Source organism: Ranitomeya variabilis, chromosome 1 (genome assembly GCF_051348905.1).
Source record: "Ranitomeya variabilis isolate aRanVar5 chromosome 1, aRanVar5.hap1, whole genome shotgun sequence".
NCBI classification, from domain to species: domain Eukaryota; kingdom Metazoa; phylum Chordata; class Amphibia; order Anura; family Dendrobatidae; genus Ranitomeya; species Ranitomeya variabilis.
Genome location: NC_135232.1, coordinates 671802023 through 671826977, shown reverse-complemented (window position 1 = coordinate 671826977; position 24955 = coordinate 671802023). Strand labels below are relative to the sequence as shown.

At 44.4% G+C, this 24955-nt stretch overlaps 1 protein-coding gene across 1 annotated transcript in view; it reads left to right on the top strand.

Moving 5' to 3' along the window:
* TYRO3 (TYRO3 protein tyrosine kinase) overlaps positions 1–24535 on the top strand; it is a 217561-nt gene extending 193026 nt beyond the window's left edge. Inside the window, exons 17-19 of the mRNA XM_077264230.1 lie at positions 3986–4145; positions 5195–5331; positions 23857–24535. Coding sequence (XP_077120345.1) covers positions 3986–4145; positions 5195–5331; positions 23857–24265 — 706 coding nt within the window. The 3' untranslated portion in view covers positions 24266–24535. The remainder of the gene's footprint in view (positions 1–3985; positions 4146–5194; positions 5332–23856) is intronic.
* Positions 24536–24955: the final 420 nt, after the last annotated feature.

Below are 24955 nucleotides of genomic sequence, written 5' to 3'. Positions count from 1 at the left end.
GACCACATATTTCTACACTGTGCCCACAAAGAGCCAAATATTACCCAAATGGTGCCATACTAACGCCAATCCATGCCGGTGTACCATTACTGCCCTCCTGTACAGACCCAGTGCCCACAGAGACTTTCAGTTCATCTAGAATCCAATAAGTCGTTCCAATTGCCAGCGAGTGGGGAAGTGGTTTTTGCTAAAAGGAAGATGTGGTGTGCCTCATTTATGGAAGGCCAGGTAACAGTTGAAAGCTGATTGCTGATTTATCATTTTAATTCCAGAACAAACTTTACTTACTGTGAATTATGGCATTTAGAAAATGACCATGGGTATGAATGTATTATTGCTGCGGGTCTGATCATTGGAACCTCCCCGATCATGAAAATGGGAATCCAAAAGTCCTTTGTGTGAATAGAGTAGTAGTGAGCATGTGCAAGCACTGGAGCAGTGGCCACACATGCTCCCCAATGCTCCATTCACACAGGTGATATGAGCCTTCCATCCTTGAAATTGGTGGGGGTTTTAGTAGTTGGACCCTCAGTGACCATACAATTATCATCTGGATAGGTTCTAAATGTTGCTTATTATACTAATGAAGAGGCCAGGGCCTTTTCAGTAAATTGGAGGCTTTCAGAGAGTTGTCTTATAGAGACCCATAAGAAAACAGTGTGTTGTAAACAGTATGTGAGGGGTGCCGGGTGTCTGACCCCCCACTAATCTGATATTGATCATCTGTTTTAAGAATTAGTCACCAATACATAACTTTCTGGACAATCCGTTAAAGTTAAACATTCTCCCTAAAGTGGCCACTGCAGGAGAAGTGGCATTATATGGCAGGCATTCAAATACCAGGGGTCCATGATGTGAGACCACCTTAATAAAGCATTCAGTGGGTGCAGATTTACAGTCGCTCCTTTGATTTTAACTAATGGAGCAGTTTTCTTCATCTTTTGGTGGTCAGGAGATGCTAGGAGTTGTAGTTATGCTACAGCTGGAGACATAAGGGTTTGAAATCACTGTTTTGGAACATAGTTACATAGATAAATGGGTTGTCCGGGATTGGTGTACAAGTCTGCAGTTAATCTAAGTGACCGCAGACTTGTGAATCCTCATAGCGCACAGAACACGTTGTTGGTATTGTCTGGGGCCAGGAGCGGGCGGTCGTTTGATTGCAAGTATGCGATTTGCATACTTCCGGCCAAATTCCAACTAGACTTGTATTGAGGGAGCCTATGCACGTCTAGTCGGCACGTGACAGCATGTATGCAAATTGCATACTTGTGGTCGTGCACCAGAAAGTCCTGACTACGCATAAACTGCACTCTTCCTTCAGTCTAGATGTACAGGATTCCTCCTTGTCGTGGTTACTGACCTGGATATAAATGATCATCAGAAAGCTCTCTGTATTGCCAATTCATATTCACCTTTCAGCCATAGCATTAAAACCACTGACCGATTTGGTGGATAACATTGATTTTCTGGTGTCATTGACGGGCAGGGATATAGTCATGCCATGATAGGTCAGGCATCACGACAGGTTTTAATGTTATGGCTGATCAGTTTATTTGTACATTGTAATCAGATCATTTATAAGCTCTTTTTTTCTAAACCAAATAAGCCCAAGTTTGATGACCTTTCTTGGCACAGCCGACCTCTACTTCCCTTTTTTACCATGGTTTCCTCTCTTGTGCGTCCACAGGTTCAGGTATGGCCTTCTTATAAACCAGTACTCAAAACCGCTTTAAAAAAAAAAAAAAAAAAAAGATTATATCCTTAAAGGGGTGATCCAGGACTTTATTAGTTATGCACACAGAAAAAAAATGAACAGGCAGGTAGTTGCTAACTACCTGCCTGTTCTGCCCAGCACAGATCTCTGGCGGCACAGATCGGCCACCCTATGCTGGCAATTTTGAGGCTCCTGCTGACATCATGTCGAATGAGCAGCGGCTTCTCTTCTCTTTGCTCTGTTGATGGAGCGTGACTGCCGATGTCATACTCATTGACAGCCTGCTCCCTGCAGCATAACTGCGGGGAGCTGGCTGTCAGCGTAACAGTGGCAGTCACGCCTGTCAACAAACCGGAAGATCTGCTCTGCTGACGTGGAGCAGCAGGATTACCGGCAGGAGCGGTCAGTGAATTCCCTAACCCGACTCCAACTAGAATAGACCGGTTGTTGATAACTAGTCTGTTGTTTTTTTCCTATGAGCCAAAAAGCTAATTTAGTCCTGGACAACCCCTCTAACCATAGACATTTTTATAAGATGAAGATTTGTTTGTCTTCCAAAATATTGCAAACTGCCGACATGTTCAGGCGATGCTGATCATATACATCTTCTATAGATTCTGCTTATCATTACGACATGCAAATGTACTGCGCTCTTACCGGTATCTGGGACCGTTTTCATCTGTTCGCTCAGGCTATTTATACCCTGTTGTCTGGAAACATCTATTTTTCCATGCTAAATTGCAGCTATGCCATAAAAAGATTTCTATTTTTTATTTCCTTTTGCTACTTTTTAATATACTTTTACACTAGTTATTATACTGTTACTTGGCAACCAGCAATCTCGGTGTCTGTGGAAGAAAAGAAAGACTTTATGTCCTCTTAGTAAAAATGGCTGCTAGGAATGGTAGGAAGGTGGATCCTCAGTTGTAGAAAAGTTCTCTGGAGTTTTAGTTTTGGGCTTTTCTTTGTACCTCCAATTTCTCAATATACTGTATTTGCACACAGGGTGCCGCCTGATTTTCCCCAGCACTCCAAATCCTTAGTAGGTTGCAGTCTTTAAGCCATAACTACAGTACAGTTTCAATTGCTCCTTGTCTGGGAAATTTGGAAATTCCTTCTGGAGTCTGTGAGGTCTCCCTCCTTCTAATATTTTTCTTTTGAAGTAATGCTTTCTTAAAGGCAATCGATCAGCAGATTTTTACTATGTAATCTGAGAGCAGCAAGTAGAGGCTGAGACCCTGATTCCAGTGATGTCACTTACTAGGCTGTGTGTTGCTGCTTCAATAAAATCAGGAAAGAAATATATATTTGTACCGTGTTAGCCAGTAGATTATTTATATATTATTATTATATATAATATTTTTTACCATTATAACCTATAAATATATATATATATATATATATATATATATATATATATATATATATATATATATATAAATATATATATATATGTGTGTGTGTATGTGTGTGTGTGTGTGTGTATATATATATATATATATATATATATATATATACTGTATGTGTGTATATATACAGTATATGTGTGTGTATATATATATATATATATAATATATTAAAAGCATTGGGAGGCTCAGGAAAAAAACGCACAAAAAAAGCGTCAAAACGCAAAAAAAAAACGCATGTGGATTTCCTGCAGAAAAAGTCCGGTTTTGTTCAGGAAAATTCTGCATAAAATCCTGACGTGTGCACATAGCCTTAAAAGTATATTGAACCAATTCATTTAAAATAATAAGAGCAAAGTCCAGTGAACTAAAAGTAAGAATATAGTTAATTTACTTACCGAAAACGTTTGTTAACCATAATAATTTTTAAAAACTGCTGTAAAGAAAGATGTTCTCGTTCGGATGATAGCGGTAACTGACTGCGGTGGGTAGTAGGCTCGAATGCAGTTCAATGGTGCATGTTTTATTGTTGAGGACTGTGTCTTTGTCGTGGACATGTCCAAATTCCATCTTCAAGGCTTCAGGCTGAAGCCCCTGATGAAGTTTTTGAATGTGAAACCTGATCTGATCCTAACCTTAGGGGACTCCTGAGCAGGGTGGCTTCAGGCAATGAGTGCAATCTCGGGAACTGATATGGAAGTTATTACAAAAAGCATTCCCATTTTCAGCCACACTTATATATTCATTGTTTAGTATTAATTTTTTGTTACACAGCTGCAGCACTTCTGGCTGGAGGGAACTATATAGTCCTTATTCTTCTACATCTGGACCTTGAGCTGATTTTTGGTATTCCTTATTTTAGGTTAAACGAGGACATGACTGTGTGTGTTGCGGACTTTGGTCTCTCCAAGAAGATCTACAGCGGCGACTATTACCGTCAGGGATGTGCATCCAAGCTTCCTGTAAAATGGCTGGCGTTGGAAAGTCTGGCAGACAATGTCTATACTGCATACAGTGACGTGGTGGGTGCTTCGTCTCAGAAATGTAGTACAATTACAATGTTCATGACAAAAACTGTATTTTTGGAGAGAGAAATAACATTATTACTATGCTTCTTTATGTACCGTGTGTAAATGTTCTTATTTCATGTTTTTGCACTAGTATTGTCACTATATATCATCACAAAAGGGAATCTGTCAGCAGGTTTTGCTATGTAATCTGAGAGCAGCTTAATGTAGGGTCAGAGAACCTGATTCCAGCAATGTGTCACTTACTGGGCTGTAGTGTTTTACCAGCAGGAGATTATGACTAGAGGACTAGGTGTCACATGCCAGGCAGTCCAGGTAATCTGTGTAACTCCGCCCCCACCACTGATTGGAAGTTTGCTGATGATGTACAGAGGAATTGACCAATCAGTGGGGTGGGCGGGGTTATACACAGCTCAGCATTTGAGCACTGCTACATCTACAGCAGAGAAAACAGGGATTTTATGAAAGCTTTACCAAGCAGGCCAGCAGGTAGCACATCACTGGAATCGGGTATCTCAGAATGTCTGCAGAGACTTGTCAGATCTCACTCCTGCAACTGTCTGCTGCATCAACATTTTAAATAAATTTTAATCATGGCTTGTATTGTCCACTTATTAAAAAATGTTTTCCATTGCATATGCGCTCTATAGGTATCGATGGGATTAAAAAAAAACATGTCTGCCCTCCCTCCCACAAACAATGCCACATCTGTACACAGTGTGACTGACATGCAATACCAGAGACAGCCCGTGGACAGGTGTGGCGATGTTTTTGGAGATTGTGATTTCTTTTATCAATTTGTCAAAAATTCTATTGCTCCATGTATTAGTTTGATGTAAACCAAAATTGCTACCAATACAAGAGGAAAAAGGGTTATTGCCCAGCTTTTCGGAGCTTCGTTTACAATGTTGTCTTTTTTATCAAGGAAAGCTGTATGACCACCCGTCCTGGATCTATAATGGCGGAAGGAAAATGCTTTTTGTATTTGTGTACCCGAATGATAAGGACGCTTGTAACCGTTTCCTATGCTACTTCTTTTCTAGTGGGCATTTGGGGTCTCCCTTTGGGAGATAGTCACACTGGGACAAACCCCTTACGCCGGCATTGAGAATTCTGAAATCTACAGCTACCTCCTTGCTGGAAATAGATTGAAGCAGCCGCCGGACTGCCTGGATGAGCTGTAAGTAATGTACCCACCTGTGCCTCTTCCTGCGGACGTTACGGCTAGGACAAGCTGTGCAAGCATCTTTTTTTATTTTTAGTGAGATGTAGCTGAAAGATCTAAAGACGAGATGATCAGAAATGAGCCGTAATGAGAGCATCTGCTGTGCAGTCAGACCGGCTTCTGCTCCTCATTAAATAAAAAAGTCAATGTATTTACAATGTGCCAGAGAACGGAGATTGCAGGAACTTCTTGTCTGTACATCTCTTCTCTGTGGATGCCACCTAGAAGACCAGTGCCCAGGGTTACCATGTAACAGGTGCTTGGGGTTATAGTAAAATGGTTATTTCACTAGTAATCCTCATCTCTGGTATTGTGTGTGTATAGACTTACTTAAAGGGGTTGTCCAGGACCTTTATAACGGATGGCCTTTCCTTAAATAGGATCAATGTCTGATCGGTGGGTGTGCGACACCCGGCACCCCAACGATCAAGCATGGTGTTGGTGGCTGCCAGAGCTGCTCGGTGACCGATAGTGGCCGCGGCCGGGTACTGCACATCCGCCCCCTAATCAAATCAATAGGGAGTGGATGTGCAGTACTCGGCCGCGGCCACTATTCATTCAACAGAACTGTATAGTTCTGGCCACCACGGATACCAGGAACAGCTGATCGGCAGGGGTGCCAGATGTTGCACCCCCACCAATCAGACATTGATGACCTAATTTAAGGAAAGGCCATCAATGCTGAAGTCCAGGACAACCCCTTTAAATAGGACCTGTCACTTTCCATAAATGTCTCATTTTTTTGTCAGGTGTAAAAGCCGCTGTTCACTTGAGTCTGGTATTGTTTTCCGTGAGCTCATACATACTTAAAGGGGTTGCCAGGGACTTTATCACTGATGGCTTTTTATAGGATAGGTCATCAATGTCTAATCTGTGAGGGGTGCAAGATCAGGCACCCCCACCGATCAGCTGTTTCCAGTGTTAGTCACGGTCAGAACTGCTCATTTCCGGAGCTGCACGGCACAGTTCTGTTGACTGTATAGTGGCCACGGCCAGGTAACCAAACCTATAGGGGGCAGATGCGCAGTACCCGGCCGCCACCACAATTCCATCAATGGAGCTGTGCAGGTCCACAACTAAACAGTTCTGGACAACACCGAGACAGGGAACAGCGGATCGGCAGAGGTGGCGGGAGCAGCACCCCCACCAATCAGACTTAGATGACCAATCCTAGGGGAAGGCCGGCTGTATGACACTGGCAAATATTCTAACTATTTTTGCAGTACTCCTGCCTTATATTCTCTTCCCAGCTTGTTTTTTTTCTTGCTTATTGCATGAAATATAGTTTGAGAACTCTTAGCATTAAAAGAACAGATTATTTCTGGTGATATAATTTTCCCCAGATGATGCAAAAAAAAAACCTATTAAAAATTACATCATCAGCATGCACAAAATCATATTGAAACTTCGCCCACATCTCAATAGGAGTCAGAAGTGTTAATAGTAATAATGGCTTTTTAAAGAACATTTTTAATCCCATGGAGGCCTGACATTGCAAGGTGGGTGGAAATCTATTATGCGTGAGACATAGAAAGCTACACCGTTAAAGACGCACACTGCTCTCCCAAGACAAACTGCTAACCAATAAATTAACTTACTCACTAATGGGCAGAAGTTCTTTATGGCCACGTTTGTGTCACTGTTAGGCTACTTTCACACTAGCGTCGTACGACGCACGTCGCAATGCAACGTACCGACGCATACTGTGCAAGCGCCGCACAACGGGGGCAGCGGATGCTGTTTTTCAGCGCATCCGCTGCCCCATTGTGATGTGCGGGGAGGCGGGGGCGGAGTTCCAGACAGTCACGACGCACCAAAAAACGTTACATGCAACGTTTTTTGGTGGCGACGGACCGACGCAACCGTCGCACGACGGTTGCGACGTGTGTGAATGCGTCGCACTGCGTCGCTAATGCAAGTCTATGGAGGAAAAACGCATCCTGCAAGCACTACACTAGCAAGCACTAGTTTTCTACAAAACGACACATAGCGACGTGCAGTGCACGACGCTAGTGTGAAAGTAGCCTTATAGTAGTAAACTTAGAAGCAATTGGAACTTTCAAGACTTGGTCAGTTGTATTGCAATTTTACATGTTTGTTCTCTTTTAACTTGTGAAAAGGATTTAAAAAAACAGGACAGAAATTAATAATATATGTATCTATAATGTATGTGTGTGTGTGTGTGTGTATATGTATGTGTGTGTGTGTATGTACAGGGTGGAGCGCGGTAATTTGCTGATTTGGGAATGAAATAAAAAAATTATGATCATTAGAAAAATTTATTTTATATTTTAATTATACTGAACAGTAATGGAATTTTTAAATTACATGGTTTTAAATAGTGTATCTGGCAAATGTCGACCTTCGCTATCCACACACTGCTGCATACGTTTTCTGAAGTTTTCATGAACTCTAACAAGCATGTCCACTGGTATTCTGCCAATTTCAGCTTCAATATTGTTCCTTAGGTCTTCCAAGGTGTTGGGACGGTTGATATACACCTTAGACTTCAGGTAACCCCAAAGGAAAAAATCGCATGGGGCTAAATCTGGTGAGCGTGCTGGCCAGTTCACATCTCCCCTCAAAGAGATAAGCTGTCCAGGAAACATTTGCCTCAAACAATTCATGGTAACCCTCGCTGTGTGTGCAGTGGCACCATCCTGTTGGAACCATGTATCCTCTAGTTCCATTGCCTCAAGAGCCGGCTGAAAATAATCCTGTATCATAGACAAGTACCGTTCGGAGTTCACAGTTATGGCACGACCGTTATCCTGAAAAAAGTAAAGACCAATGATGCCTACTCGTGATATGGCGCACCACACAGTGACGCGGTCCGAATGCAGAGGTCTCTCGTGAACTTCTCTGGGGTTTGTTTCACTCCAGTAACGCATATTTTGTTTGTTTACACACCCACTGAGGTGAAAATGTGCCTCATCAGAAAAAAACACAATTGCGTCACGGGGTATCGTTGCTAACATGTCTTCACAAGAGGTCCGCCGTGTCAAATAGTCCCGTGCTGACAATTGTTGGACCACGCACATTTTATACGGGTGAAAATTCAGTTCATCATGAAGAATCCGGTGGAGAGAACGTCTTGAAATGCCAAGAGCAAATGATTGCTTCCGAGCAGAGCGTTTCGGAGATTGCAGTACTGCTGCTCTAACTCTCTCGATGTTTTGTGGTGTTGTAATCCTTCTCTCAGGTCCCTTTCATACACATGACACATTCCCTGCTGTTCTGAATGCATTCACCCAATTTACAATTGATTGCCGTCCAGGAACACGTCCGCGTGGAGGAACAGCGAATTGTAAACGAAAAGCACGCTGCACTGCAATGATCGAGTGGGCATTTGAAAAATACGCTTCAACACAAAATGACCTCTCCTCACGTGTCCACTGCATGATGGCAACTGAAAGGCGGAGGAATACAAATCTCCCATCAGCCACTGTAAGCCACACCCACTCTCCCCTCTCTTCGACCAACAGTGCCGCCACAGCATGCAGTGCAAAAAAGCAAATTACCGCGCTCCACCCTGTATATATATATATACAATATATATATACGTGCATGCATGCATACATACATACACATACAGGGTGGTCCAAAAGTAGGTGGGCAGCATGTGTAATTTTTCATTTTCCAAAGAGTCTGTGAAGAATGAATAGTGGAATCTGATTGGTTGCCAAGGGCAACTGAGTCAGTTTCACTTTACACCATGTTTGATAAATCTCCCCCCTCATAACCCTATTACACATACTGTCCACCTACTTTTGGACTTTTGTATGTATGTATGTATGTATTTGTGTGTGTGTGTGTGTATATGTATATATATATATATTATCGTAGTTACTTACCGATAACGGTATGTCTCTGATCCCATGACGGCACCACGGAGAGAGGGATCCGCCCTCAGGGACAGGAAACCTACAGGTGAAAGAGGCGGTACCTCTCTCCCACATCAGTTGGTTTACAGAGCCTTAACAGGACTACAGCTGTAACTTAAACGTTATCAAACAAAACTTTTTAATTTTAACTTATCAGAGTCACCGCGTGACTAAGTATTAAGACTAACTCTAGTGTTCACACTCACACGTGAAGGGAGGGAATGTACGGGTGCCGTCATGGGATCAGAGAAATACCGTTATCGGTAAGAAACTACGATATTCTCTTACCCCCATGACGGCACCACAGAGAGAATTTCATAGATGTACATTAGGGAGGGACCACTGCCTCTAGAACCCTTCTACCGAAAGTGAGGTCTGAAGATGGGGTCAAGTCTAATTGGTAGTGCTTAAAAAATGTGGAAGGAGACGACCAAGTGGCCGCCCTACATTACATATCTGTTCGATTAATGCTCCTGCTCTCTCTGCCCAGGAGGTCGCAACCGATCTGGTTGAATGAGCTCTGACTTCCTCTGGAATGTCCTCATTACTTGATGAATACGAGAGGATGATGGCGTCCCTTATCCATCTCGCAAGAGTGGCCTTCCATGCTTTATGCCCTTTATTTGGACCCTGGAAACACACAAACAGAGCCCTATCCTTCCTATAGTCTCTTGTGGCCGCTAGGTATTGGACTAAACATCTCTTAACGTCTAGTGTGTGTAGATGTTCCTCTTTCTCATTTCTGGGGTTTGGACAGAAGGAGGGTAGCGAGATCTCTTGAGATCTATGAAAATGTGATGCTACTTTAGGAAGGTAGGATGGATCTATTTTAAGGATTAATCTGTCATCTAGTATGCGTGTCAGAGGTGGATACGCTGATAGGGCCTGCATGTCACTAATCCTCCGTGCCGACGTTAGCGCCACCAGAAGGGAGGTTTTAAATATATTATATATATATTATTTTTAAAGAGGCTTGTGACAGTGGCTCAAAAGGTGCTTTAGTCAGTGCACAGAGGACTAAATTTAAATCCCAGGGAGGTGTAGTATGGTGTACCTCTGGTCTAGATCTGGTCGAGGCCTTAATGAATCTTTTTACCCAGCGATTCCCCCGCTAAATCACAGTTGTACAGGGCACCCAAAGCTGCTACCTGGACTTTAAGGCCATGTGCACACGTTCAGTATTTTTTGCGTTTTTTTCGCTATAAAAACGTGATAAAAACGCGAAAAAAACCGCTAACATATGCCTCCTATTATTTACAGTGTATTCCGCATTTTTTGTGCAAATGTTGCATTTTTTTCCGCGAAAAAATCGCATCGCGGAAGAAAAAAGCAACATACCCTCAAGTAGTCACTGGCTTTCTACTTAGCAGGAGAGTGGAGACTAGATTTGAAGAGAACCCTCTCTTGATTAGAAGGCTCCTTTCAAATTCCAAGCCATTATATGCAAGTTCTTTACTTGGGGGTGATTTACCGGCCCCTGATACAGCAGGTTCGGAATTTCTGGAAGGACCCAGGGATCTGTTATGGACATTATCCTTAGCCATGGAAACCATGCCCTCTTTGGCCAGAAAGGAGCTATCATGATGACTCTTGCTCCGTCCTCTCTGATTTTTTTCAACACTAAAGGAATTAGCGCTATTGGGGGAAACACATAGGCTAGACGAAAATTCCATGGAATTGAAAATGCATCTAGGGCTACTGGGTTCCCGCGTGGGTCTATTGAACAAAAGGCCTGAGTCTTTCGGTTCTGGTTGTTCGCAAATAAATCTATTTCTGGAAGACCCCACAATTGTACTATGTGGTTGTAGACTGCCTGATTCAACTCCCACTCTCCCTGTTTGAGTTGTGTTCGGCTTAGAAAATCTGCAGTTTGGTTGTCCGTCCCTTTGATGTGAAGGGCTGACAGTGACAACAGATTGGCCTCTGCTAATAATAGGATGGATTTTGTTACTTCCATCAGCATACGGGATCTCGTGCCCCCCTGGTGATTCAAGTAGGCCACCACCACCTTGTTGTCCGATAATACCCTGACGTGATGGGAATGGAGGGAGTGTAGGAAGTGGATGAGTGCATATTTTACCGCTAGAAGTTCTTTCAAATTGGAAGAACCTAGTTTTTCCTCTTCCGACCATGGCCCTTGAGCAACCTGGTTGTCCACATGAGCCCCCCAACCCCAAGGACTCGCGTCGGTGGTTAGGGTTATAGATGTTGGCCATACCCATGGAACACCCCTGGTTAGATTGTGTGGATCCACCCACCAAGCTAGGGAATGTATTGTTTGCAAGGAGATTTTTAAGTGCTTTTCTAAATCCCCTTTTAACATAGAATCTGCTTCTAAGATCTCCCACTGGAGGTCTCTGGTGTGACTCTGGGCCCATTGGACCGCTGGTAGACAAGCTGTCATCCATCTCAGTATGGACATTGCTTTGCGTAGAGTTACTACTGGAGACTTCCTGAGTTGTTCTATCAGTTGGACCATATTTGAAACTTTTTCCCCTGGAAGGCGGCATTCTTGCCGGTTTGAGTCTATTATTAACCCCAAGTATTTGTTGTACTTGGGTTGGAATGATTCTTGACTTTGCTAGGTTCAACATCCAACCTAGATTTGTCAGGGATGTCATTACTTTGTTTAATTGTTGAGTGCAGTGGAGGGGAGTTTTGCCAACTACCAGGAGGTCGTCCAAATAAGGAACTATTAATATGTTTTGCTCTCTTATGTGAGCCATGACCTCTGTCATCAACTTCGTGAATACCCTCGGGGCTATGGCTAGACCAAAAGGAAGAGCCCTGTATTGGTAGTGCTTTAACTCTCCCTGCATTAATACTGCCACTCTGAGAAATCTCTGGTAGTCTGGGTGTATGGGCACATGGTAGTATGCGTCCTTTAGATCGATGACAGTCATAAAACAAAACGGATAAAGCGTTCTCACACATGTCTTTATTGTTTCCATCTTGAAACTCTCCGTCACTAGGTACTGATTCAATTTTTTTAAATTTATTAATGTCCTGTAAGTTCCATCCGGTTTCATCCGAAGAAACAGAGGAGAGTAGAAACTGATGCCTTTCTCCTGGCTTGGGACCTCCTGTAGGACATTCTTTGCTAAAAGCATTTGTATCTCCTTTTGAAGGCTGAGCTGTTCGGCTTCTGCTTTCCTCTGCGGTGTCATGACAAAGTGACGAGACGGTATTGCATGAAAAATTAGTTTCAGCCCTGTTTTTATTATATTTAGGGTCCATAGACTCCCTGATATTCTTTCCCAGGCTGGAAGAAAGTGTGCCAGTCTTCCTCCCACCTGGGGACCACCTTCATTGGGGTTGTTTTTGTGGTGTCAGGCTTGTTGAACAAGTAGCCTTTTCCCTTAAATTTTTTATCGTCCCATCCTTTCTGATTTTTTGGGGGCCTTCTACGCATGAATTTCCTGTTCCGAAAGGACCGTTTATATAACTGATTAGGGAAGGCTTTCTTCTTGTCCCCCGCTTTCTCCAGGATATCATCTAAGGTAGGACCGAATAGAAATTCCCCCTCACAGGGTATGGAACATAATTTGGACTTTGTTTGTAGGTCCCCTGGCCAGCATTTGAGCCATAAAGCCCTTCTAGCTACATTTGAAAAAGAAGCAGCTCTTGCTGCCAGTCTTGCAGAGTCTATAGATGCATCCGCTAGGAACGCCGCTGCTCCTTTCATTATTGAGATTGAATCTAATACTGATTCTCTCGGGGATCTATCTTTTAGTTGTGACTGATGGTCCAACCACACCATTAATGCTCTGGTGGTACATGTGGCGGCTATAGCTGGTTTTAGTCCCCCCCCCCCCCCCCCCGCGGCTTTCCAAGAACCTTTTAGAAATACCTCAGCCTTCTTATCCATAGGGTCCTTTAGGGTCCCCATATCTTCAAAAGGTAAAGCAAATTTTTTTGACGCTTTTGCTATAGCGACGTCCAGTTTCGGTGCTTTACTCCAGAAATTACAGGCTGGGTCATTAAAAGGATATTTCCTTTTCGGGGTTAAGAGGACTTTTTTGTCTGGTCTTTTCCATTCTTTTTTTATTAATTGTTTTAAGTCGGATGCGAATCTTGGGCACTTATCGGAAATGGTATTTTCTATGCATATGGCACAGAGTTTTTGTACCCATGCAGTGGGCAGTGTTCTGTCCTTCTAACAGGACAGGGGTTCGTTTCAAGCATTAAAAGGTTAACTATTATTATAGTTCTGGTTTTGTTGTGTTATAGCACCACCCAGTGGTGGATAAATTTATAACCTGTGTTTTCCATGAATAATAGAGTGTTGCATTGTGGGTTTCAGCAAAGCATCATGGGATTGGGAAATTCCCCAGCCTTTTCTCTTGTATTTCCTGTTCACTCTGTTATTCAGCTGTGTTGGAACTACTTCATTTACCTGCCACCCTGGTTAGTTTATCCGGTAAGATTGCTATCCTTGTTTTTGTAATATATTGTTCTATAGAATGTGATTACTGTATAGCAACTAGTACCCGGGAAATCTATTATCTGTGAGTTACTGTATGTAGCTGCATGTAGAAGTTGCATCATCCTGTATGCTTTCCCTGTTAGTTATAGTATCAGTTGTGCTGTTATGTGCCCAATACTTACTCAAATCATTTGTATTCTTATAGTTTTACCGCATTTCAATACCTGTTACCAATAAACAAGTTAGACTACAGAAAACAGTCTGCTTACTTTGGAAGACAGAAGTGGTTTATGCTGTATGTTGGATCACACACCGTATCAACGTGTATGAAGACAGAACAGTAAAACGGAGACTTAATACCAGCGGAGGCCAGTAAAACGGGTGCTAAATACCAGTGGAGGCCAGTAAAACGGGTGCTAAATACCAGCGGAGGCCAGTAAAACGGAAGCTAGGCGCCGGGATTACAGTAAAGGGAGGCTAGACGCCAGCGATAGCAAATAACTCTTACGGAGCCGCTTGTACCATACCGCACTGCCTGCAGATACCGCAGCGGCCGCCATACAGTCACAAGTACCGAGAGTGCAGCCCACCAAGCATGACACGTCTCAGTCCACGCTGAAGTCATTCCTACCCGCTCTGAGACATCCTACAGCCTGCAAACGGACACAAAATGTCTGCAAGTCGAGCATCTTCACTCAGGACGAGGTCCCAAACAAGCCACTCTAGCAAGTCTTCCTCGAAAAGGTCTGTCGCCCTCGCCCGAGCAGAAGCTGAGGCGGCGAAAGTAAGATCCTCCTTCGCTGCACAAGAGATGCAGTTAAAGCTAAGACAAGCAGACCAAGAAGTAGAAAGCGCCCGCCTGCAAGCAGAGCAAGAAGCAGAAAGAGCCCGCCTGCAAGCAGAGCAAGAAGCAGAAAGAGCCCGCCTGCAAGCAGAGCTAGAAGCAGAAAGAGCCCGCCAAGAAGCAGAAAGAGCCCGCCTGCGAGCAGAGCAAGAAGCAGATAGAGCCCGCCTGCAAGCGACCTTAGAAAGGCTTTCCGCTGAAAAAGAAGCAGCAGCCGCAATAGCCAAAGCTGAGTTTTTAGAAGCCGTGGAGTTTCCTGAATCCGAGCGAGGCAGCGACATACGCGGACCAGACCTTGATCATCAGGACCCTGCTCAACGCGTCTCAGAATATGTCCGCCAACATCCCAAAGTGGAAGACGACTCTGATCCGTTACGCCAACCAGCCTATACAGATTACCAGAGATCCTTCCTCCAAACACCGTACTGGAAGCAGGAAAGTATACTGCGAAACGACATTGATCACCACTACCGTCCTACGGAACAGAAGGTACGGCCTCCACCCAGACTGACAGGGACACCCTTCGCCACTGAACGGGTTTATACAGACTTTCCTATGCCAGAAGCTCCTACCAGGTATGAGGATGCACCACAAACACCGCATAACAACAGCACACCAGCTCACGTCGGCACAGACTCAGCCACTATGAACTTTGCAAGGTTCTTTACCCGCCGGGAGCTGGTGACCAAGGGACTTGTAAAGTTCACTGATCGAGCTGAAAGCTACAGAGCATGGCGAGCCTCTTTTCAGAATGCCATCAGAGACTTGCATCTTTCCAGTAGTGAAGAGTTAGATCTTCTGGTTAAGTGGCTTGGGAGCGAGTCAGCTGAACACGCCAAAAGAATCAGGAACATTAACATAAAGTACCCACACACAGGACTTCGTATGGTGTGGGAGAGACTCGAAGAATGTTATGGGTCAATAGAAGCTATAGAAAATGCTTTGTATAAAAGAATTGATGATTTCCCCAAGATAGCAAATAAGGGTTATCAAAAGCTCAGGCAGAAGGTGATCTACCAGGATTGGCATTTCTGGACACTGCCAGAGGTGTCAACCCGATTGTCCAAAAGCTCCCTTACAACTTACAAGAAAAGTGGGTCAGTCACGGGTCCCGTTACAAACAGGCTCATAAGGTACCATTTCCTCCTTTCAGGGTGTTTGTAGACTTTGTTGCTCAGCAGGCTAAAGTTAGAAATGACCCTAGTTTCGATTTCACTATGTCATGTACCGCTGCCTCTGATGTAAAACCCAGTAAAACACCAGTGGCAGTCCACAAAACTAATGTTACCTCCACAGGTTTTCTTTACAGGGCAAGTAAGTCCTCTCCAGAAGAGGACAAACCGCAGGATCTCAGCAAATACTGCCCCCTACACAAGAAACCTCATCCTCTCCTAAAATGTAGAGCCTTCAGGGAGAAGTCTCTAGAAGACCGTAAGAGTTTCCTAAAGGAAAACAAGATATGCTTCAGATGCTGCGCGACAACCTCACACTTCGCCAAGAACTGTGAAACCAGTGTGAAATGCACAGAATGTAGTAGTGTGGAGCACAACACGGCCTTACATCCTGGACCACCCTCAGGGGTATCGTCACGAGTAGAAGAGTCTGCCGAAAAACAGACGGACCCCGACGTGGACACCCCAGTGGTCACTTCTCGGTGCACAGAAATCTGCAAGGAACTCGTAGCAGGAAGATCCTGCTCAAAGATCTGTCTTGTCAGAGTGTTCCCAGCGAGCCAACGGGATAAGGCGATCAAGGTATATGCCATCTTGGATGATCAGAGCAACAGGTCTCTAGCTAAGTCCTTTGTCTTCGACACCTTCAACATTGCTGGTCCCGGCTCTCCGTACTCCTTGAAGACATGTGCAGGTACTGTCGAGACGGCGGGGAGGAGAGCAACTGGATTCAAAGTAGAGTCTATAGACGGTCAAACCTGCTTATCCTTGCCATCAATACTGGAGTGCAACCAGATTCCAGACAACAGGTCTGAGATACCTACACCAGAGGTAACAGCTCATCACACCCACTTGAGATGTATAGCTCACCTGATACCAGAGCTCGACCAAGGAGCTCCTATCGTCTTACTTCTCGGAAGAGACATACTACGGGTCCACAAGGCTAGAGGACAGATCAACGGCCCACAAAACGCCCCATATGCTCAGAGACTTGACCTAGGATGGGTCATTGTGGGAGATGTCTGTTTGGGTGGAGCACACAGGCCGACATCAGTCAACAGCATGCTCACCAATACCCTCGAGAATGGACGCCCGTCTCTCTTCCAGCCATGCGAGAGTAGTTTCCTGATTAAAGAATTGCCACACCACACCCCTCCACCTTGTCCGTTAGCTGATCCTTCCTGTGAAGACCATGCATGCGACGGTGAGCAAGATCATATAGGGTGCACAGTTTTCCACAGGAAAAGAGAAGACAACCAGGTAGCAATGTCCATAGAGGACAGACTGTTCTTGGACATCATGGAGCGAGAGATAGTAAGAGATGAATCAAAGAGTTGGGTCGCACCTTTACCATTCAAACCACAGAGGCAACGCTTACCCAACAACAGAGAACTTGTCTACAGTCGATTTGTTTCCCTTACGCGCAAACTGCAGAAGGCACCAGAAACAAAACAACACTTCTTTACCTTCATGGAGAGAATATTCCAGAGTGGCCACGCGGAAATTGCACCTGTACTTCAAGATTCCGAGGAATGTTGGTACTTACCTATTTTCGGCGTGTATCATCCGAAGAAACCAGGTCAGATAAGAGTGGTATTTGACTCAAGTGCCAGATACGAAGGTGTTTCTTTAAACGACGTCTTCCTGTCTTGTCCAGACCTCAACAACAGACTTCTGGGAGTACTTCTTCGTTTCCGCAAAGACGCAGTAGCATTTATGGCCGACATACAACAGATGTTTCACTGCTTCCTTGTTAAAGAAGAACACAGAAACTACTTGAGGTTCTTCTGGTACCGCAATAATGACCCCTACAAGGACATCGTGGAATATCGTATGAAGGTTCACATCTTCGGGAACAGCCCTTCCCCTGCTGTCGCTATCTATGGCCTTAGGGTACCGTCACACATTGAAATTTTCATCGCTGCGACGGCACGATTCGTGACGTCGCAGCGTCGTATAAGCATCGCTCCAGCGTCGTAGACTGCGGTCACACGTTGCAATCACGGCGCTGGAGCGATGCCGAAGTCCCCGGGTAACCAGGGTAAACATCGGGTAACTAAGCGCAGGGCCGCGCTTAGTAACCCGATGTTTACCCTGGTTACCAGCGTAAACGTAAAAAACAAACAGTACATACTCACCCGTCGGTGTCCTTCAGGTCCCTTGCCGTCTGCTTCCTGCTCTGAGTGCAGCCGTACAGTGAGAGCAGATCGCAGCACCGCTGCGCTCTGCTCTCCCTTTCCGGCCGGCACTCAGAGCAGGAAGCAGACGGCAAGGGACCTGAAGGACACCGACGGGTGAGTATGTACGGTTTGTTTTTTTACGTTTACGCTTGTAACCAGGGTAAACATCGGGTTACTAAGCGCGGCCCTCGCTTAGTTACCCGATGTTTACCCTGGTTACAAGCGAAGACATCGCTGGATCGCTGTCACACACAACGATCCAGCGATGTCAGCGGGTGATCAAGCGACGAAAGAAAGTTCCAAACGATCTGCTACGACGTACGATTCTCAGCAGGGCGTCTGATCGCAGTAGCGTGTCAGACACAGCGATATCGTAACGATATCGCTAGAACGTCACGAATCGTAACGTCGTAGCGATGGAAATTTCAATGTGTGACGGTACCCTTAGACATTCAGCCAGAGAAGGTGAAGCGCAGTATGGATCGGATGTAAGATCTTTTGTGGAAAAGGATTTCTACGTAGATGACTGCCTGAAATCCACACCCACAGAGGAGTCGGCAGTCAGTCTCCTAAAAAGGGCACAAGAAATGCTCGCTTCATCCAATTTGAGGTTGCACAAAATTGCTTCCAACAGCCAGAAACTAATGGCAGCCTTTCCCTCTCAAGATTACTCAACCGATTTAAAAGACTTGGATTTAAGCACGGACTCCCTTCCCATGCAGCGGAGCCTGGGTCTACTCTGGGATTTGAAAAAGGATGCATTCACCTTCCAGATCAGCGAAGAAGAGAAACCCTTCACGCGTAGAGGCGTCCTGTCCGTTGTGAACAGCTTGTACGATCCTCTGGGATTTGTAACCCCTGTAACTATCCAAGGTAAAATGATGTTGAGAGACTTCACCCAAGAGACATCCGATTGGGATGATCCGCTTCCCAGCGATAAAAAAGAATTGTGGGAAAGATGGAAAAATTCTTTAGAAGCCCTGTCAAGTCTCTACGTGGCACGACCATATGCTTCTGTGCCTTCATCAGAAATCAAGGTGCAAAGGCTTTGTATCTTTTGCGATGCTTCAACCAAGGCAATTGCAGCAGTGGCGTATTTGAAAACAACTGACATCAATGAACAATGCCACGTAAGGCTTGTTATGAGCCGGACAAAATTGGCCCCACTCCGTGAACACACAGTACCCAGACTGGAACTCTGTGCAGCTGTGCTGGCAGTAGAGTTAGCTGAGCTTATCTCGACAGAAATGGACCTGGAAATCAAAGAAGTCGAGTTTTACACAGACAGCAAGGTAGTGCTGGGGTACATTTGCAATGAAACTCGTCGCTTCTATGTCTATGTCAGCAATCGGGTGCTAAGGATCAGGAGATCCACCGAACCTAAACAGTGGCACTATGTGTCCACGCACCACAATCCGGCGGACCACGCAACCAGATCCGTTGAAGCAAGACAACTTAAGGACACAACCTGGTTCACCGGCCCTACATTCTTATACCGTTCGACGCCATATGTGGACGAGTCAAACATCTTTGAATTGGTGGATCCAGAGGCAGATGAGGAAATCCGTCCTCAGGTATCCGTTCTACGTACGGTGACTAAAGACAATCACCTCAAATCCCACCGCTTCAACAGGTTCTCAACTTGGGACTCACTTGTTCGTGCCCTCGTTCGTTTAATTCCTCAGACCAGTTGCGAAACTTGTCTTACTGTTTTCGCCAAAAGAGCCGTGTGTGGCATCGGTTGATGCCAAGCGGGGAGTGTTCTGTCCTTCTAACAGGACAGGGGTTCGTTTCAAGCATTAAAAGGTTAACTATTATTATAGTTCTGGTTTTGTTGTGTTATAGCACCACCCAGTGGTGGATAAATTTATAACCTGTGTTTTCCATGAATAATAGAGTGTTGCATTGTGGGTTTCAGCAAAGCATCATGGGATTGGGAAATTCCCCAGCCTTTTCTCTTGTATTTCCTGTTCACTCTGTTATTCAGCTGTGTTGGAACTACTTCATTTACCTGCCACCCTGGTTAGTTTATCCGGTAAGATTGCTATCCTTGTTTTTGTAATATATTGTTCTATAGAATGTGATTACTGTATAGCAACTAGTACCCGGGAAATCTATTATCTGTGAGTTACTGTATGTAGCTGCATGTAGAAGTTGCATCATCCTGTATGCTTTCCCTGTTAGTTATAGTATCAGTTGTGCTGTTATGTGCCCAATACTTACTCAAATCATTTGTATTCTTATAGTTTTACCGCATTTCAATACCTGTTACCAATAAACAAGTTAGACTACAGAAAACAGTCTGCTTACTTTGGAAGACAGAAGTGGTTTATGCTGTATGTTGGATCACACACCGTATCAACGTGTATGAAGACAGAACAGGCAGTTCTACGGAGCAGATCGGGCAAACTCTGTGCCTGGTTTTCGCTGTACATTTCTTCCCCTAAGAAAAACACAATAAAACCCCTTTTAGAAACTGAGCATTCACGAAGATCACTTACCCTCCTAATTTGAGGGGGATACTGGTTCTGGCGTAGGAGTATTTTATCATTTATTGGAAACGCTCTACGTTTCCTTTGTTCCAGACCGCTAAACATAAAGTCTTGTGCAGTTTTTTTGGGTTTAGCCTCTACTAGTTCCATGGTAGTTCTTACCGCTTTTACCAAAGCGTCTGTCTCCTCAATGGGAAAGCAATTGCGACCTCCCTCCGAGGAATAAGAGGATGATAGAGAGGAAAGCGAACTGTCTGAATTAGAGGTATCACTATCTTCTTCACCAGAACTTGGCTCCGGGGACCTATGTTTGGATCTACGTTTCTTTTTTAAGCCTTTGACACTTTTTAATGCATCCTCTACCTGCCCACGACGTACCACGCTGCAGGTTCCCCGTCAGGGACAGGAAACCGAACTGATGTGGGAGAGAGGTACCGCTTTTTTCACCTGTAGGTTTCCTGTTCCTGAGGGCGGATCCCTCTCTCCGTGGTGCCATCACGGGGGTAAGAGAAAAAAAAAAAAAAAAAAAAAAAAAAAAAAAATATATATATATATATATATATATATATATATATATATATATATATATATATATATATATATATATATATATATATATATATATAAAATAAATATATATATATATATATATAAAATAAATATATATATATATATATATATATTTTTTTTATATATGTATTTTTTTTTTATGTATTCCTATTTTGGCTTTAAAATTTGCATCTAAAGGCAAAGTTTGTGCTTGACATGAAGAATCAAATGCGATAGCTGGTTTTCTAGTGGCACCCAGTGGTTGCCAGAATATACAGCAGGTGCATTGTAATTTTCTTTATTGGCACATTCTTCCTTCACGCTTTGCAGCTTTGATATATTTATGATTTTTAATCCAAAAGGAGGATTTGAGTAAAGGCTGATTTTTATTTTTTTTTACCCGATTCTTCATATTTTTTTTTCGTATGCTTTTTTTGTTTGCTTTTTTTCTTTAAAATAACAGACACCCATACGCAAGTCAAACAGGACCCATTATAATCAATGAGCTCCGTATAGAGTCTTTTGTGTTCATCTTCAAGGGAATGTCAGTAGGATTTCACTCCCAAACTAATTATATGTGTATGAAGCTCTTTCAAAGTCCAGCAATACCTTTCCATGGCCAGTCCGTTCCTCTGTTACTGATGTTACTGAAAAATCAGTGTTTGAATTTATATGCAAATGAGGCTGAAGAGCTATGGTAGGTCTTAAGCACCTGTCGCTCCAGCTCTATTCCCTGCCCAGCACGGCCTACTCCTGCTTGACTGACAACTCCTTAATCTTAAAGCTCTACTCCATCATTTAATTTTTTTATTTCAAAGCTGGAGTGGTGCAGCGAATCTAAGTTCCCCCTAATCCTAGTATCATACTCGCCAGAGCCGCTCCGATCACTCGTCACCATCTTGTGACCGCAACTTCTGACTGACCGGAAAACAGAGGTAAAGATCACAAGTTTTGTGTAAGTCTATGAGAGCCCAGTTCATTTTAGGACCTACCGGCAGAGCCGTTTTTAGACAAAGTGGGGCCCTGGGCAAAAGTTTATTAAAGTGGGGCCCCAAATGCTCACATATTGCACGATCACACAGAAACATTTCGGTTGTATTTAAATGTGCTGAGATCAGGCCGTTAAACGCTTGTGATCAACAATATTGAAGTCGTTCAATGCTTGTTTCCCATAAACAATCCAATCACTCGATGAATAGGCAGTTTTTGCTAGTTTAGTATAATGCACCCCATAGTCCTCCACATAGTATAATGCACCCTATAGTCCTCCACATAGTATAATACACTTCCTATAGTCCTCCATATTGTATAATACACTCTCCATACTCCTCCATATAGTATAATACACTCCCCACAGTCCTTCATATAGTATAATACGCTCCTCATAGCCATCCATATAGTATAACACACCGGCCCTGCCTGCTGGATTGCCTCAGTGTTTGCTAGGTGATCCAGCAGGTCACAAACTGCAGAAGACGACCAGAGTGGGTGTGAGGACAGAAGAAGATGGCGGCCGGTAAGAATAATTCTAGGGGCAGGGAACCACTCCGATGCTGCAATAAAAAAAACAACAACACTGTAGTGGTGCTTTGAGAAACGCTTCATAGAGCCGCAGTCAAGCAGGAGAAGGCGGCGTCTGGTCAGGGAATAGAGCAGGAGTGACAGAGCTTCAGATCTACCATGGCTTTTTAGTTTTATTTGCATATCAATTCAAATGCTGATTTGTCATTATCGGAGGAGTGGACTGGCCATGTAAAGGTATTTCTGGACTTGTCTTTGAAAGAGCTACATGGGCATATAAATAGTTTGGGTGGTGACAGATTCGAGTTAAGACTATTCAGTTTTTTTGCAGGAACATAAAACCCGAACTCTAAATACAAGTGTGAGCCCCTCTTTAGTGAACTGTTAAACTGGTCATATCAATGTTAAAGGGAACCTGTCACCCCGTTTTTTCCGTATGAGATAAAAATACTGTTAAATAGGGCCTTAGCTGTGCATTACAATAGTGTATTTTGTGGACCCCGATTCCCCACCTATGCTGCCGAAATACGTTACCAAAGTAGCCGTTTTCGCCTGTCAATCAGGCTGGTCTGGTCAGATGGGCGTGGTGTCTTCCCCCAGATCTTGCTTATTTTTCCGTTGGTGGCGTAGTGGTTTGCGCATGCCCAAGTCCAGAATCCACTGCACAGGGGAGGGAAAAGAGCGCGATCTGCGCTATTCCCCTGGTGATCGGTGGGGGCGGCCATCTTCCTGTGGCCGCGCGTGCGCAGATGGAGCGCTCTGCTGCCCGGGGCTTCAGGAAAATGGCCGCGGGATGCCGCGCATGCGCAGATGGAGATCGCGGCGGCCATTTTCCTGAAGCCGAGATGCGAACTCTGCTTCAGGAAAATGGCCGCCGCGATCTCCATCTGCGCACGCGCGGCATCCCGCGGCCATTTTCCTGAAGCCCCGGGCAGCAGAGCGCTCCATCTGCGCACGCGCAGCCACAGGAAGATGGCCGCCCCCACCGATCACCAGGGGAATAGCGCAGATCGCTCTCTTTTCCCTCCCCTGTGTAGTGGGTTCTGGACTTGGGCATGCGCAAACCACTACGCCACCAACGGAAAAATAAGCAAGATCTGGGGGAAGACACCACGCCCATCTGACCAGACCAGCCTGACAGGTGAAAACGGCTACTTTGGTAACGTATTTCGGCAGCATAGGTGGGGAATCGGGGTCCACAAAATACACTATTGTAATGCACAGCTCAGGCCCTATTTAACAGTATTTTTATCTCATATGGAAAAAACGGGGTGACAGGTTCCCTTTAATAGTTATCTGCAGGGAAATTATACTGTGATCCCCAAGACAGACTGCAGCCAGTACAAATATTGCAATTATTTATTCTCCTATCTCAGTACTCTGTAACAGATAGAAATATTTGTGTTTTGCAGTTATGAAATGATGTGCCAGTGCTGGATCACTGAGCCTAAAAGGAGACCCTGCTTTTCAGACTTGAGAAGACGGCTGGAAGCCATTTGGGGACGTCTATCCGTGCTATCAGGAAGTCGAGATCCACTGTATGTGAACCTCGGGGAGACTTGTGGAGCTTCGGCTGCAGACTCCATTTTGCACTCTGCTTTTGACAATGATGACCAATGCTGTGTGGACACTTCTCAAACACGTGGCGCAGCAGCAGTCAGTAGCAACTATCGCTATATTGTGAACCCTGGGTGCCTTAGAGAAGCAGATGAGTGGCCTCCTAATGTACAGACCGCAGAAGCTAGAGGACTCCTGCATGCAGATGAGGATGATGACGAAGAAGAAGAAATTCCGGATGCTCGTGTTGTTATTAATCTCTAGTACAAACCTTCCGATTGGAAGGTGCCCATAGACGTTAGATGAGTTAGATTTGGCACGATCAGGTAACCCTCTTTATGGCTATGGCACCTATGAGACACTAGCTGGAAAAACTAATATTGTGGACAGGGGGATAGCGGTCAGCAAAGCTCTTTCCGATGTTGCTTACCTATCCCATAGGATGTATTAATTCCTAGTAGACTTGTTTCAGAATTTTGGGATTTTTTTTTCTGCAATGAATTGGCCGGGTGGGAATAGGATGTAACAATGCTGTCTGGCTCTGCTCTTTCCTTACTTACCTGGAAAAACATCATGCATGCTCAGGTGATCAAAGCACGCAAGTCCAGCCTCCTCCTGACATGTATGAGTACATTAAAACGAGGCTCCGGCCAGGTTGTGATACATTTTTTTTTATAGCACCAAGACTTCAAAAGCACTCTTAAAGCCATTTAATAAATTTATGAGCCTCAAACAAAAGCAAGAACCAGGTGGTGATTATATTGGTTATTTTTTATTTCTAGTCCTATAAATTAACTGAGTAAGTTTAAAGAAGTTGTCCAGGCTTGGGATCCAAGTCTGCAGGCACTCTATCTGTGTGCACTATCAGGATTCTCTGGTGTCGGCAGCAGCTGCTTGAGCGCAAGTATGTGATTTGCATACATGCGGTCACAGGCCGACTAGACGTGTGTGGCC